Source organism: Xiphias gladius, chromosome 3 (genome assembly GCF_016859285.1).
Source record: "Xiphias gladius isolate SHS-SW01 ecotype Sanya breed wild chromosome 3, ASM1685928v1, whole genome shotgun sequence".
Classification (NCBI taxonomy): Eukaryota; Metazoa; Chordata; class Actinopteri; order Istiophoriformes; family Xiphiidae; genus Xiphias; species Xiphias gladius.
Window position 1 is genome coordinate 128,443 of NC_053402.1, and position 16,652 is coordinate 145,094.

Sequence of the window (16,652 nt, forward strand, 5' to 3'; positions counted from 1 at the left end):
TCTGGCAAAGCCTACCACAGCATCCCAGGCCCTACAAACTTAATGCATGCATAACAACATGCTATGCCTTTATCCAGATTGCCTTGCATGAGCGCACATGTTTAGCATGTGTTGTGCATTCAGGCCCTCGAAAGCAGCAAGACATTAACCAAAACAGAACCAGAGAGGGCAAGATTTGAATGACTGAAAGACCATCCCTTCCCTTCATTTTGATGCAAAAACTAGCCAGGCCTCCAGCAGCTTGTGTCAATATTTCATGTGCGTGTTATGCGTGTGCTCAGTGTATGCAGAGAGCTCTGAGCAGATGACTGGTATGACAGTTAGAACATGTGCGATGGTGAGCGCACAGACACTCACACAGCTCAATCTGTTGAGTGTCAAGTCCAAATCAACCCAGTTGAGGAATGTTGCCAGTTGTGATCACCAATATGGCCAGCAGTTGTTTGTGAAACATTTGCAGCACATTGCTGAATTCTTTAGCGTGCCTTCACAGGAAATGAAGGACTAAGTGCCTACAATTCCTCCCCCCCAAGCTCAGCTTGTTTACTGTGTTTCTTCCTCAGCTGGGCCCTCAGTGCAATATCATCATCACTACTATATATTGTCAAGAACAACTCTCACCCCTTCCTTCTTTTTCACTCTACCTCAGTTCTTGTATTAGTCAGCCTACAGTAATGATCTGATTTTACTCTCTGGCTGCTGAACTGGTGTTTTTCAAATTGTGCAGAGGAACTACAAACAGGAACACAGCCTAGTAGGTGGCTGGCTTCTGGCTCTTCTTCTCTTCATCTGCTTTCTTCAGTGGTGGAAGAAATATTTCAAACCATTAATTTGATGAAAGTAGCGATACCACAATGTACAAATACTCAACTACAAGTAAAAGTTCTGCAATCCTATTCAAGTAAAAGTACTAAGTATTATCAGCTAAATGTATTTTAAGTATCAAAATTAAAAGTACTTGTTCTGCAGAAAAATGGCCCCTGTGACTAATATATTATTACAATGACAATATTAGATTGTTACTACTGATGCATCAATGCAGATATAACAGTAATAGTATTTTATTGGTCCAGCTGGTCAAGGCGGAGCTAGTTTTAACTACTTTATATACACAGTCATTGGTAGTGTAGTCCAGTGGTTCACATGTAGGGGTTGGGCCCCCTCCAGAGGGTCACAAAATAAATCAAAGGGGTCAGGAAATGATTAAGAGGGTTGGAAAGAAGAAAAAAGATGTGATACACGCATTTTTATTTATTTATTAATTTTACTTTTCTCTACTCTTTGCTTATTCTGTGAAATAATGCATCCTTTCACCTCTTTGGACAGCTTATATTTTACGTCAAATGTTAATCCTGAAAGTGACAAGTGTCTGCAGCTGTCAAATAAATGTAGTGGAGTAAAAAGTGCAATATATCTATCTAAATTGTAGCTGAGTAGAACTATAAAGTAGCGTAAGTGGTACAAGTAAGTCAAAATGACATGTATTAAGTAAATGTAGTTACTTCCTACCACTGACACAATGTAAATATTCTCAGTTACATTTAAATCACATTAAAAACTGTACACAATAAAAATATTATTAGCAAAATGTACATAAGCACACATTATGCAGAATGGCCATTGTCAGTCTTATATTATTATATATCTTATTGCTGGATTATTACAATGGATGCATTGTGCGTAGCATTTCAGTGGTGTAGCTTCTGGAGGTGGAGCTAATTTTGTCATTTTATATACTGTATGGGAGCTTAATCTATATCAATGTGTCATATTGTATATGCTTAGGTTTTTAACATCTTAATCTGCAAAGTAAATAGTAACTAAAGCTGTCAAATTAAAAGTACAATATTTTCTTCTGAAATGTAGCGGGGTAAAGCTGTAATGCCAAAGCACTCAAGTACAGTACAAGTACCTCAAAATCGTTCTTGAGTACAGTATTAAATGTACTTAGTTACATTCCACCACTATCTTTGCCTTCCCTTTTTTTCGTCTCTTGGATTCTCTCTGTCTATAGCTGTTATTGCTTTGTTACTTCTCCCTGGGCCAGGAGAGACCCAGGAAGAGTCAGTCTGGCCAAGGTGGCTGCTGCCTGCTGACACAGCCAAAGTAAATCAGCAACACTCTCTCCGCCCTCAGTCTCTTGGAAGTGTGTGCTACTGTTGTAGGAGGCCAAAGTTGGAAGGGAATTCCCTTATGTGTACTGGATTAATGTTGCGCATGCAGCACTTTATGTACATCGATGTATATGTTTGTACAAGCTGTGTGTGAGTGTGTGTGTGTGTGTGTGTGCGCAATCAGTCAACAAGATTGATGATAGATTGCTGTCAACTGTAAGGTGGTTTTTACATAGGTCAGAAATAGCCGCGGGCTATGAAAAGAATTGGGGGATCAAGTGGGGCAGGACGGGTTGGCATGACAACTCCGCTCAGAGTCTGCTTTCTGACAAGAGGTTGACAGCTCATATCATGATATCATGTTTCCTCATGCTGGCACATCGCCCTTATCCACACCCCCCTACACAACCCTCCACCCACTCACCCACCCATGCAGCCCTCATACTCCCTGGGTCAGAGCGAAACCGCAGGGGCCTGACTAATCGGACCACACACGCTAAGGGGAACGGAGAGGAGAAAGACGGTGAGATGGGCGTTTGCTGTTTGACATCTAATGCTCTGCAGGGCAGCGAGGAAGAGAGAGGAGCTGGGCTGAGATTTCAGGACGGGGGTGTTTTCGTATTAGTATGTGGTGTGTATGTGTGTGCAATCTGTGCTGCAACATAGGGAGAGTCCCATCCTAGAACAGGGAGATAAAGAAGAGGGAGAAAAGGAAAAGAGAAAGACTTTTTTTTTTTTTTAAACAGATTAGGGCCGTGACCTGAGAGAAAGTGCATGAGTGTTTGAGGTGGAATTAACCTCTTAAATCCACTGAACTGCCAGTGGGTCAGTCATTACAAACTCACGCCGTGCAGCCAGACTTTGTCTCAGAAGCCACCAAATTTTATTAACACTCTAGTGGCGATATACATTTTTTCAAAGATAGAGTTTGTCATATTGAATTTTGGAGAAAAAAGGAAGCACATTCAAGGAAGACTCTTAAACAGGTGCTGGACCAAACAGCAGATATCATAGCAAAAAGGAAAATTAGGTCTTTTCTTTTTATTCATTGTTTCTGTTTTGATCAATCAGATCTTCTTCGGGCACTAAACAGTACTAACAAACATTGCATCAAAAAATTAAGTATATTATACTTTTGTCATATTTTTTTTCTTTTTCGTTTTATTCTTTGTATATTTTTCCTTTTTTCTCTTTTCCCTAATTTCTTTTCTTCTTTTATTTTTCTTAAAATGCAGGGTAAATAGTAACTAAAGCTGTCATGTTAAAAGCAAAATATTTTCCTATGGACTGTAGTGGAGGAAAGCTTTCAGCTTTTTCTTTACTCCATTCCTTTTGATTATTTTGTTAATTTGACATTTTTTCCCTGTCTCTTTGGAGCAGTGTCTGACTGACTGATCATATTGTGTTGCACTCCAGTTGTTGACACCTGTAATCAATGATTACTTTATTTTCTTAAGACACGTAGAAGAATGCCTTGGGCGGTAGCCAGTGGCTTTTAAGTTCACTCACCTGTTACAGATCATTACCATCATGTTGAGGTATTGATACAGGATGTGCTCTTTGTTCCTGATGAAGACCTGATTGGTTGGAACGTTGCACAATGAAAGTGAATAGAAAACAATTTGGGAGCAAGCTGGAGCAGTGTAGAACAAAGTGATTTTTCCATCATTAACGTTATGTAAGGAAAAATAAAATGTGAAAACTGGATGTTAAGAGGTAAAAGGAATGTGGAATTAGCAAATCAATGAATGCAGAGGTGAACGCTGCAGTTTGTCTGTATGTGTCTATGTTAAACCACTGTGAGAATGTATGTATGGAACAGCTACTCCTCCACACGGACTAAAAGTAACCTGCAGCTCTGGACTCGTGGTTAACAAAATCAGAGAAACAGAAGCAGAAACAAATAGTGTGCTCGTTTTGCGAGTAGTTTTTGGTGAACACGCAGCTCTGTGACAGTGATGACAGCTGAGTCTTGCCCTCCCCGCTCGTTCTCTCTTCCTGTCTGTGGAACAGGGGGGCTCCCATGTAGGGTGCATTTGAAGTGGATTCTGGGAGGCCCTGGAGCGTGCCGAAAGGTCAAAGGTTAGAACAACTGGGGCCTCCCTAGACCTCCCCAACCCCCCCTTAAACCCCCTACGAACACACACACACACACACACACACACACACGCACACGCGTACATACACGTGTGCCTCACCCCTCCTGTTTTCGTGTCAGGGCCACAGATCACTTCCAGATCCCCCGACACATTAGACAAAAACACTCTTGCTCCTGTTATCCTGCGCTCGCTGCTGACAACTCAACATTTGAATGTTGTACGTCAACTGTCCCAGAGCACACCCCCCACACCATCCCCACTGTATCTTTATTAAGTTAGAAATGCCGCTTGAGCTGCACCTCCCCTTCCTTCTTCTCTGGTCCAGTGACACGTGTCATTGTATCCACACACATATCTCATGAATAGGCCATTATGTTTTTTTTCTCAGGGTGTAACCCACAAGTATTAACATAATATATTCTTCTGCATTCTGTTTCCGTGCGTGTGTGTGTTTTTACATGTGGGCACGTGCGCAGTTTCTCAGGAGGATGTTTTGTTTTACTCGTCACTAACATAGAAGAATCTGTCATTTGCTCAGCGAGGTGTGAAATTGCACCGTCATCCGCTTCACCTGTAAAAAAAGAGAGGGGTGGGTGTTGCAGTAAAGTGGGCTCGGATCCTCTGGAACTTTCTTTTTCTCCGTTATTCTGTCACCCTCTACTCTCTTTTCTTTTCCCATTCTAGAGATCTGTATCTGGGTTTTGCCAGGCAGAGTTCCCTGCATCACCCACCACCCCTTTTCCCTCCCCCTCTGCTTAACATCTGTTTCTACTAAGGGCCAGAAAGGGGGATGTTGAACCCTTAAAATTAATTAGCGCATTACCAAATGCTTGAGTTAGAAGAGGCCTTGCTGGACCCCAGATACTCACCCCACTACACTACTCCTCGCTTCACCCTGCTCCACCAAGCCCACATCTCCCCGAGTCCCGGGGGGGCTGATTTATCACCCAGGACCAATTAGAGCAGGAAGTGAGGTCATTGACCCTCTGTCAGGCCTCATCAGCTCCTGTGTCACCTGACAGGGATCATGCCACCACAGGGAGGAATATACAGAGAGAAGGGAGGGAAGTAGTCGCTGCACTGAGTCATTCTTTGTACCCGTGGAATTATTCATTTATTTAATGCTTTTCCTTGCTCCTTACTTGTTGGTTGCTGGAGCCTTTTATAACAAACACAGAGTGGATGGCAAGGAGATGTCCGGTTCCAGTCTGTGAAAAGCACTAAAACAGATAATGCTGACACACTCAATCAGCGTCAATTAGCTACGAGCATTTTTCATCTAGAAAAACGCAAGAGTAAGAGTCTGCAGCCATGCTAGTGGCACTATGACCCAGTACTTGGGCACAGCAGTGCTTTGAAAATCCGTCAGCATGCCAACATGCTCACAGTGACAATGTTAACATGCTGATGTTTACAAGATGTAATGGTTATCATGTTGACCATTGTAGTTATTTAACATGTGAGCATTTTAATGAGCCAGTTTTGTTGGACTAAATAGGTTGTCAGTGTTTACACCTAACTATTAGACTGAAGTGTCTACTGAAACCATGATGCTAATGTACGTCTTTTCATTTGTTTTTCCATGTTTCTGCTTTTGCCTTGCTGCTGTCTCGACAAAAGGTAAGATACCTCTGTACTGATATGTGTCTGCATAGTGTAGTTAATTTGGCTTGAACGGTAGTTTACAAGTGTTTTCCCAGCTCATTTCACATCCATCTCTACACCCTGAGCAGTATCTCTATTTCCTCTCCCATATATTCTTCCTTTATGTCTTTTAATATACTCATTCTAAAATAAAAATAAATCCTTCAGCCTACTAAGCACTTCCTTTTACAATTCTCCTGATCCACTGTGTTGAGACAAGTCGATGGTGTGGACATGATCTTACAATTCAGCCTAGTAAATCTCCAGGAACTATGTTCATATTACATGATTCTGCAGCTCACAATTTATGTGCAATGCCATGTTCGGTGTCAAGGGAGGAAGTAGTGTGTGCTGTGTGTAGGGTGTTGGTTGGGGTGGTGTATGAACATATAGCATATCTGACATCCATGCAGGAGATTGGAGTTTGCGTCCCATTGCAGACCGACAATAAACTCTGAGCACAAATTTTCCCTAGCCTTAATGTGTTTCCTGCGTGGTCCATAGTGCTATTAGTGGCCAAAAACTCCACACGGTCCCTTTAATCGTGGTTTATTTGCCTTAACTTCGATGTTTTCCTAAACCTATCCCATTTGTCGCCATTCATGCGCATTCTGCAGATACACTTTTTTTTGGCATTGAATGTTTAAAACGTTCTTGTAATATAATCTGAAGTTCTGCAGAATTGTTGATGAAGTAAAGGTACATGCTGTGAGCTAAATGCTTGAAATGTCAATGCTATGAACATCAATAAATGAGCTCCACATGTCCTGTTGTTTAATTGAGGTCAAATTTGCGCCGATCACCTTAAATCCTAAATAAGAAAATATATCTCCATGTGAGGCATAAAGAAAAGTTACCATTCAGCAACAATAGATCAGTGTCTTAAACTTTTCATGAAACAGTTGCAGTTTAAAGATTTTAATTAGATGTATTTAGTAAATGGAACAGAGTTACAATTACGATGAGCTAACTTTTTAAAGTCAGAATGGTTTTATAGCATTTTGGAATGAAGCCCTCCTATTGTCCCGTACTCTGTTATAATGGATACAACACAGAAGCGTGTTTGAAGCTCCCACTCCTCCTCTCCTTCTGTCAAGTCTCGACTACAACACCTTAATTTGTTCCCAGACTACATTCTTGTCACCCTCTCCACCCCCCTTCCCTCCCAATCATCCGTCTCGCCGCCTTCTCCTCTTCATCCTCCACCTTTCCCCTCGCTCGCATCCAAATTCTCCACTTCTTTTTTCTTACCAGTTCTATCTCCCATTACTCCAACTCCTCCTCCATAACATTCATCTTATCTCACCCCATCTCCCCTCTCAAGATCTCTGCTTCTTTCCTCCTCCCTCAGCTGCCTCCATTTCTACCCCTCCTCTTTCTCCCAGCCCAGTTCTGTTTGCGCCTGTTTACCTCCATCGTTCCACCAGATGGTTCGTGTTAAACTGTAAGTTTGACAGCTTGGCTCAATTTTTTTTCCCTGATATTATTTTACCATCGGGGGGATTGCTCAGACCTGGAGGAACACAGAAGAAGGACAAGCAGGGGGTAAAAGGAAATTAAAATATGAAAAACCCTGATGTATTAAAAGCAATTATTCCATCAAGTGAAGGGCAGCAGTCATCACTGGGCCCTTTTTGGTTTGGTTCCCGGTGTTATTTATTTTTTTATTTTTTTAGGTACGTAAAGGCACATATAATGTAATATTGATTTAAATCACATCTGTTAGGGTGATTTCATCCACCCCCTCTCCCTCTGCTGCATGTCTTTTGAAACAGAGAGGGGGCCCGGGCTGCCAGAAATAATTGCTTGTTTGCTGGTATTTACTTAAAATCTGTCAAGACAGAGAAAGAAAACAAGTAAGTACAAGAGTTAGAAAGGGAGACAGAGAGAAAGAGAGAGCACACTCGGCCCCTACACAGATCATCTTACTGTTGCTGACAGGGCAATATGTGTGTATGCGTATGTCACTGTACATATTGGTTCTTGGGTCACAGCAGATTATGATGCTTGTTAGAGAGTATAAATCTACTTAGTTTGATGGCACAAGGGTCTAGCCCTGATCTAGAACCATCACACTGAACCACGACATTTCAGTTGAACAGGCGTTCATAAAATTTGTTACAGGAAGAATACTGAAAATAAAAACTTACTGGGTACAATTTTCCTAGTGAATTTTAAAATGGAAAAACCTCATGCGGACATTTTGCTACAAAGTAGCAAAAAAAAACAAAAAAAAAAGCCAGTTTCATGGCCGGAAGCTTTTTCTATTCAACTGAATGGGAAGGTGGTCTCAGACCCCACTGTGTCTGTATATATATACATACATACAGACATATATATATATATAAAAAATCCTCAGATTGACAGTTTTTGTATTGACTATAAAGGAAGATACATTTCTGTCTCATAATAAATCTTTTTTTTTTTTTTGTTACTTTACACCTACCCAATATGTACAGCAAGAATAGTTTGACATTTTGGGCATTTAGCTTATTTGCATATTTCCCAAGCGTTAGACTAAAAGATCGATACCACTCCTATATCTGTGTTAAGTATGTAGCTAGAGCCATGAGTCAGTTAGCCTAGTTTAGCATACAGACTGGAAGCAGGGGGGGAAAGCTAGCCTGGCTCTGTCTGAAGTTCAAAAATATGTTTACTAGCTCCTCTAAAGCTCACTAAGTAATATGTTGTATCTCATTTGTACACACAAAAAAATGACAAGTTGTGGTTCTAGCTACAGGGAGCTAATTTCTTACATTACAACTTGTCATTCTTACAATTCTATTTGTATATGAATTTAACAAATGAGATGCGACGTGAAGTAGTGAGCTTCAGTGTTGGCAATCGTATTTTTGAACCTTGGACAGGCCTAGCTGTTTCCTAGTCTTTAGCTAAGCTAAGCTAATCACCTCCTAGCTCTATCTTCTACTTAATCCACAGACACGAGAGTGCTATCGAATGCTTACAACCTGGTGAGTGTGTATTTTCAAGGTTCATCCTATGATGGCCATGTAAAACCAAGTGTTTTCTGTTTGGTGTGTAGTCTGTGAGTGACCTTAGTGTGAAGAGTTGACGTCCTTATTGCACAGTGTTTAATCCTGTGCCATAGCTGTTTGATTTCGAGTTTGCTGGCCTTCTCCTGATCAGCATTAGTCTTATTATACTGTAGCGTCGCCTGTTTGGTAGGGAGGCCCGTTCCGCAGGCTGACCGAGCGGGTCTGTCTGACGTTCTGGCCTCTGTCAACGCACTGTTCCCAGTGTCTCCCTCCTCCTCGTCTCCTCCCCTCGGCCTGCTCCCTTCCCCTCCTTCTCCCGCTTCGTTGCCTCCCCAAAGAACCACAAACAATAAACCCTCTGTTACATTTAACCTCCTCACGTGTTTCCCTTTCTCCCTCAATCCTTCCCTCCAACCCTCGCTAGCTCTGTCTCGCACTCACTTGTTGCTTTTTCTCTCTCCCTCTCTTAACCTTATAGCTGTTTGGGTTCTGTCTTCAGTCTGTTACTCATCTCTCTTGGGTGTTTTGGGACTTGATTGTGGGGTTGGACCATACAGTAGAACAGAGACAAAACACACACAGACACACTCTTGGTCAGGCCACTGCTAACTCTCCCACTCTCAGCGAATGACAGCGGTGATTAGTATCTCATAACAGCTTAGACTGTGTGGAAAGTGGGTGTGTTTGTGTGCATGTTAGCTGGTACAATACCCTGGCAGTGGCATTACCAGTCATCATAGCTCCACAGCAGCAGTAGCAGCAGTGGCATCGGGACAGCAAACAGATGTTGGCCTAATCTTCCCCTAATGAGATTGGTCCCTCATTCCTACGTCTTTATGGGAGCAGCAAGCTGGCAGACAAGCAGGCTGACACTCTGTAGCTCTTTATGGGAGAACCACCACTAAGACAGAGTGTTGCCGATGTCTGGTAGTCAGTAAGTGAGACAAGTGAATAGTTAGGCAGGTTGTAAGTTTGGGAATGAGGCTGTCAATTTAGCAGGCAGGCGGTTTGTTAGACAAACAATCTGTTACTGTAGGCGTGCAGGTAGGACAGGCTTTTAGTTAGCGGAGTGGGCGGATAGAGAGGCAGGCAGGCAGGTAAGATGGTAGTCAGACGAGCACTGACTCATAGAATGTCGAAGGCACATAGGATAGGCTTTTATCTGATGGTCTTCGCTGATCAATTAGATTAGAGCACAGTACAGCAAAGTACAGTTAATTCTCTGGATTAACATCGTCGCTGGTTTCTCCGACCACTAAACCAATTCACTTTTTCCATTTGGTGAATTTCATTACACAGTATATCAAGATCAAGGTTTTAACATTGCAGACTGTTTTCCATAACAATACATTAGGCCGTGATCTCATCATATAGATAAGAAAATATCATTTTCTTTGAGTCTAGTTTCCAAAGCATCCGTGAGGGTCGTGTTATTTTTAATTTATCTTGTCTAGATTGACTGGTCTTCACCCACAGTGCACTCTGAGAAGACAAAACAAAGCAAGGGAATGCAAAGACTGACACAACCTCGAGTTAGCTCTGCCACTCACCTCAGGTGTGATTGTCTTTGCCTGTCTACATGCGATAACCCTGTAGATGGCCACCTGCTGGTCTTGTGTTGAGCAATCTTCTTTACTCTATATTTACTTTTTTTCTGCCCTGACATATTTTTATATTTACTTCATGCTACCATATCCTTACTTTAGCACCAGAAACATATTAAGTTGTTTTTTTCTTTTTTTTTTTGGATGCGCATGCCGCTGAGAGAGCATGCAGCCAGTTGCAGTTGCTCCTGCTCGTGTTCTTAGTTTTCCAACCTTTTTTAGCTTTCTTCTTTCGTCAAACTTGTTTAAATGTTTACTAGTAACTCATTTAAGCTGCGCCCTCACTAAACATGCTGGCAGAGAGCGATCTGGTCTGTTTCCATCCAGGAATTACTTTGTAGTGAGTGTAGTCTTATTTGTTTACATTCAGCTACGCTACCGTTGCATAGCAACTCCACGATCGCATTGTTTACACCAGTGACCAGCTGATAGCACTGAGGCCAGTCGGCATGGAGACCAGCACAACGGACATCCCTGCAGAAACCAGGAGGAGGACACACAGAGGACGCAGAGGAGGAACGAAGAGACGAGGGTGGAGAGCTGAGAAGAGGAGATATGAGCCATATCTCCCTTCTATCATCCTGGGCAACAGGAGATCACTGTACAATAAGATGGATGAGCGAGCAGCCCTAGAGAGCAATCAGTCAGTGTAGTGTTATTCTCTGCACAGAGACGTGGCTACAGGAAGATACTCTGGTTCCCATCGCTGCCATTGACGGCTTTCAGAGGGTTTGGGCAAACAGGAAAAAAAATCTGAGAGCAGAGAAAAAAGAGGCAGCGGGCTTGCTGCTTTTATCAACAACAGATGGTGTCACCCTGGTCACATCACCATACAGGAACATTTCTGCAGCCTGGACATTGAACTCTTAGCTGTGAGGCAACGTCCATACTACATACCCAGGGAGTTCCCACACGCCATCTTGGTTGTTGTTTACACACCCCTCCCCTCTGCTAACCCGGCAACTGCATGTGACGTCATCTACTCTGTTACCACGGGACTCCAGACTCGAAACCCCAGTGCTTCTTCATGATCTCTGAGGACTTCAATCATGTGACACTGGACACATTTTTATTTTTTGCACCTTTTAGTTTTGTACATTTTTCTAATCACTTACTCTGTGTTCATAATTATTACCATTTTATAGCAGTTTTTACTTTTATACCTTATACTTCCTCTTTCCTAACTGTGCGTTCAGCAATTGTAACAAAGCAGTTTCCCTGCGGGGATCAATAAAGTTTGTCTGATTCTGATTTTGATTCTGATTTTCAGGCCTGGGCTGCACATCCTCACACATCCACACGCTATCCTCTCAGGATTCTGGTTTTACTGTATTTTTCTCTTTTGCTGTTTTTCTTTCTCTTGCCTCTTGCTTTTGCTGTCTCTGTAACAGGAACACACACACGCACAGCAGTCATAATAGCAGGGTTAGAGTGCAGGGCCGACCACTGGACAGTGTTTGTACAGAACGCTAGCATATGTCAAACCTGGCTTATTGAACTTAGACCGCAGCCTGAAACAGCCCACAGCTCAGCTCATAGCAGCACAGAATTGCTCACAAGAGAAACACACATACTCACACACTTTTATGCATGCACAGACATATATAGTATATATATAGACACATACACGTGCAAACACACACACACACATATACACTGACAGGGGTTATTCGGTACATTCTCCAAAAAGAATTACCTCACTTGAGCCATTAGAAGGCTACGGGCGGAATTAAAAGCAGACAGAGAGAGGAATGGGGAGGGGGATAGTAAAGAAAGACAAAGTGTCACATTGTGAGAGAGATTGTATGACGCATTGTCATTTTCATGTAAGGTGATAGAACCTCTGATGATCAGTTTTCATCTTTTTCGTGTACTAATGACCTTAGAAAACTAACTTATCACACATTGTTACACATGATTATACAAGCTGAGAGACAGCGCCAGACTGGTTGAGATGTGTGTGTTGTGAGCAGTGTTGGGCAGTAATGCAATAACATGTTAAAGTAATGTGACTTTTTTTCAGTAACAAGTAGTGTAAGGGATTACAATTTGAAACTCAGTAACAACATTACAGTTATTAATCTCAGTAATGCTCTGTTACTTTGACATTTTGGAGGTTGGACCGTTCACCGTCTTTCTGGGAGTTTGATGGAGGGTTGATGCCAGTTTTGTTTCTGTGTGTTCAGTGGACAGACTGGTCCTGTAGATGTTAGTCAGTAAATATCTCCAAAATGTAGGCAGGCTGCCTGTTGTACCACAATGTCTTGTTTTCAGTTTTTTTAAACGTGTGAACTTCAGAATATGTACTGTGTTGGTGTGGAGGCTTTGAGGTTGTTTAAAACAGCACCCCACCATTTTTTGCATTTGCAGGTCTATTACAATGCCTGAGTCATGGACAGTTTGGTTTTAAATATGGGTGTGTTATGCTAGTAGCAGCTAATGTAACCTTGAGCCACTGGCCTCAAGTAGAGATGAGGAGTGGGCTAGAAGGGTCTGGTAGGCTCACATCTTTTCAAAAATTGTTATCTTCAGCCCCAACCAAAAGTGACTCAAGTGACATTATTTGAGGTAATTTATCAGACTCTGGAGGCACAAAAGGCTTTATCCAATTTTTTTGCAGTGTAACTCCCCAACAAAATCGGTTGTGTAAAAGTAATGGAGTTACCCTTTAAAGGCACCTTTGGCAGAACTGGGTTGAGTAATGAAAGTAATGGAACAAGTAATGTAACAACTATCTTTTGCTGTTGAGTGATTAGTAAAGTCAAGTAAAGACTTTTTCAGTGAGTAATATTAATAAGTTTTGGTTACATTTTTCGAGTAACTTTCCCAACGCTGGTTATAAGCAGCCGTCTCAGAGGCGTAATGAACTCCCAGGCCTTTCTCCAGGCTGTATTAGGATTAGAGTGTTTAGACTCCACACAGCATATTAACCAGTTTTCTGAAGTATCATAAATTTATTCAAAACATTTCCATAAACATGGAAATATTTACGGCCTTTGAATGAGGTCCAGTGGAGTTTTTATTGCCTACATACAGAACATCCTTCTTGTTCCTCCTTCGCCAAATTCATGAACAGACAACACCGTGTTATCAATCGTGGGAGGAGGATGCCCAGAGGATTGTCGTGTGAAAGTACTTTAGGGACACCTCATCCAGGACTATATAAGGTCTATAAGGCCCTGATATCATCCTTAAGGGATACTCAGAGCTCCACTGTGGGTGAAATTAGCCACAGATAATCATCTCCTTCTGGGCCACAGCCACTTTCAGCACCAGGCCTGTTTTATACCCAATTTAGCAAGAAGAGAGGGAATGACTTGCCTCAGTGACACCTCCCTTCTGAGGCTATATCGCCTTCGCTGATGGAATGGATGGCGAGAAAAGATTTTCCTTCTCATTTCCTGAATTAACCTAAAATCAAGCATATGTAAGTAAGTAAGCAAGCCTGGGAGTTTAGTGATGGTTTGTTGACGGGAGACGCTGCAGCTGGAGTTGACTGGTAATGTGTTTTCTGATTAACAGCAGGCTTGCACTGCCTGTAAGACAAAACAGAGAGACTGGAAAAAGTGCAGTCCTTTCTTGGGAAGTGTCTCTGTAGGATGATGGATCGCAAGGACCCTAGCATCCCCTCCCCCGTCTCACTTTCTCTCCTCTGTCTGGTTCCTTTTCTCCTCAGTCTATCTCTCTCTACCCCCTCGTCTCCCAATATCCTGCACTCCCTGCTCCTCTGTACCCGTTGTCATTGTGTCTTAAATCTCTCTTTCCGCCTGATTTTGTCTGAAAGGTGATAGTGGAGGTTTTCGCTATAGATGAAAAGAGGCTCTCTATAGATGAAAGGAGCTGTGTAGAATCAACACATTAGACAACCTTGCCGCTACACTCCCCCTTACAGTAACAGACTGATGCAACACACTCCCTCACACACACATATGTACCATAAAGAGAGAGAGAACAAGTACTACGCATTGAGATATCTTGCCCGTGGGAGGAGAGATACGCCAACAAGTAAAGAGATGAGTAGTGTTAATGCCTGTTAAACCACATATGTTAGAATCAGATGGGAATAAGCCTGGTTCTTTCCTCCCTCAAAGCGTAATATGAATTATATCTTCCTTACATTCAGCCGAGATGTGTGTTTTTAAGTGTGATTTGTGTGTATGTTCTGGTGTGTGTTCATGCTTCCACACAGACGTAGTCAGAGTTGGATGATAACAGAAAGATGTTTGCAAACAATGTGATTCCATGTTAACCACAAGAGCAGTGAGGATGCATACCATGCATGCATGCATGCAAATAGACACACACACACACACACACACACACACACACACACACACACACACACACACACAACTCACTGTTGTGTCCTGCGCCTGTGTGGCCCAGCGCTGGGATGTGGAGTGAAGCAGGAAATGTGTGAGCCATGAAGGCATGTGTTTATGCTGGCTGCAGTCGCCCATCACCAGCCAGAGGGAAAACAGACACCAGCACCGCTTCGTTTGCGCTCCATCTCTCTCCTTCTCCTCCAAACCCTCGGCATGATTTTTTCTCACCTCAAGCTCTCCAAGATTTCTTCTCTCGCACTAGTTCCTTCTTTATGTCTCTCTTTTTTCATCTCATCGTTTTTCTTTACTTTTCACCACTGAAAACTATGCTGCAATACAAAAAGAAATAAGGTTAACTCTGTGTTGGACAAGATAATTCTCTTAATGGCTGTAAGCCAGTCTTTAAGGTATTTGCAGTTTAAAGACGGGCATAAACTACAAGAAAAATCTGTTCCAGAAACAAATATTTCAAAACAGACTCCACAGCAGCAGAAGGAAGCCCAATGGGACTCTCTATTTGCTAATAAAGATAAGATGTTTAGATAATGACACTTATAAATAAAAGTATGATTACACATTTAAAGACAAATAGTGAAGCAGTAAGGCAGTGTTAATAAAATGAAAATTTAATCCCACTAATAATACAAAAATAAATAAAGGCAGACTTGCAAAACTTGGCTATATTTCTCACTGTTGTTGGCCTGAGCCTTGAATCAACAGTTCACTCTCATCAAGGCAATTTTTCCTCAAGGTCTGGACAATAAAGCTTTTGGACAATGAAAAGCCCTGTCACAAAGTTGAATGGCTTTCAGTATTTCTCTGTTTGTTAGACAGCTACATTAGCTTAATCATTGCCTGATGTTTCCTATGTTCTGTGTGTGTGTGTGTGTGTGTGTGTGTGTGTGTGTGTGTGTGTGTGTGTGTGTGTGTGTGTGTGTGTGTGTGTGTGTGAGTGTGCACACGTGCAGTGCAGTGACCCGGCAGCTATGTTAGATTAGGATCTGCTCTCTGGTATGGATAGGTGTTGGAGCATGGTGAGGCAGGCTCGTTATCTAAAACAATTGGCAATTGGCCTCATGCAGGAACCACTCGTATGAACAGATTTATTCTTAAATGGTACCAATTTTCTCAAACATAGAATTTTCTCTGAGGTATGAATTAAATACACAAGTGGTCCAGACGTGTCTTACAAGTCATGCAGAGATAGTCTACCTTTCTCTACAAGGAGATCCAATACTTGTTGGATTTAAGAACTGTACATTATTCTGAACTTGGAGTTTAAATATGATACTTATAATCAACTAAAATAAAAATGGAACTAAAATAACTGAAAAACATTTCCAATTTATTGAACGGTTTGAAAATGTTACTGGTATGTTTTGGCACAACAACTGAACTACAGTTCAGTTGTTACTTTTACTGCTGCCCCCGGGTCTTTACACAGGTTGCAGTTCAGGATTATCCAGAAGGGTGGGTTTCAGGTCTCTCAGAACTGGTTCTAAAGATGTGCTGTTTGATCATGTCAGAAATCATCACTTGCTGGAGGATATCCATCTCTGTGACTGTCACAGCCCCTTGATCACCTCATGTCCAAGGCTGGATCTTTAGTTACGTTACTACAAAGGGATTTTGAGTGAGGTTTTCTTACTTCTGGAACAGAACCTGGATGTGCAGTTTCATTTCTATCTATATGACAATTTTAGAGGCATTGAGTATGCTAATGATCACATCTCATGCTCACTTTCTCATTCATCAAGTTGAAACAAGCAATTTACAACAAGTTTGCAGTTAAGAATTTAATAATTTGCTAAATCTGACTTGGAACACTTGTGCAAAAAATCTTCATAGAAAAAGTATGTTTTTTGAAAAT

General features: G+C 41.9%; 1 protein-coding gene across 11 annotated transcripts in view; it reads left to right on the forward strand.

Moving 5' to 3' along the window:
- Window positions 1–16,652, forward strand: part of nfixb (nuclear factor I/Xb) — a 141,499-nt gene that overhangs the window by 63,659 nt on the left and 61,188 nt on the right. Inside the window, exon 3 of one of the 11 annotated variants that reach the window (XM_040159266.1) lies at window positions 10,828–11,683. The exons of the other annotated variants lie outside the window; for them this stretch is intronic. Within the exon in view, the coding sequence (XP_040015200.1) occupies window positions 10,828–10,886 (59 nt within the window). The 3' untranslated portion in view covers window positions 10,887–11,683. Of the gene's footprint in view, window positions 1–10,827; window positions 11,684–16,652 lie in introns of those variants that run through there. 11 annotated transcript variants of the gene reach the window in all.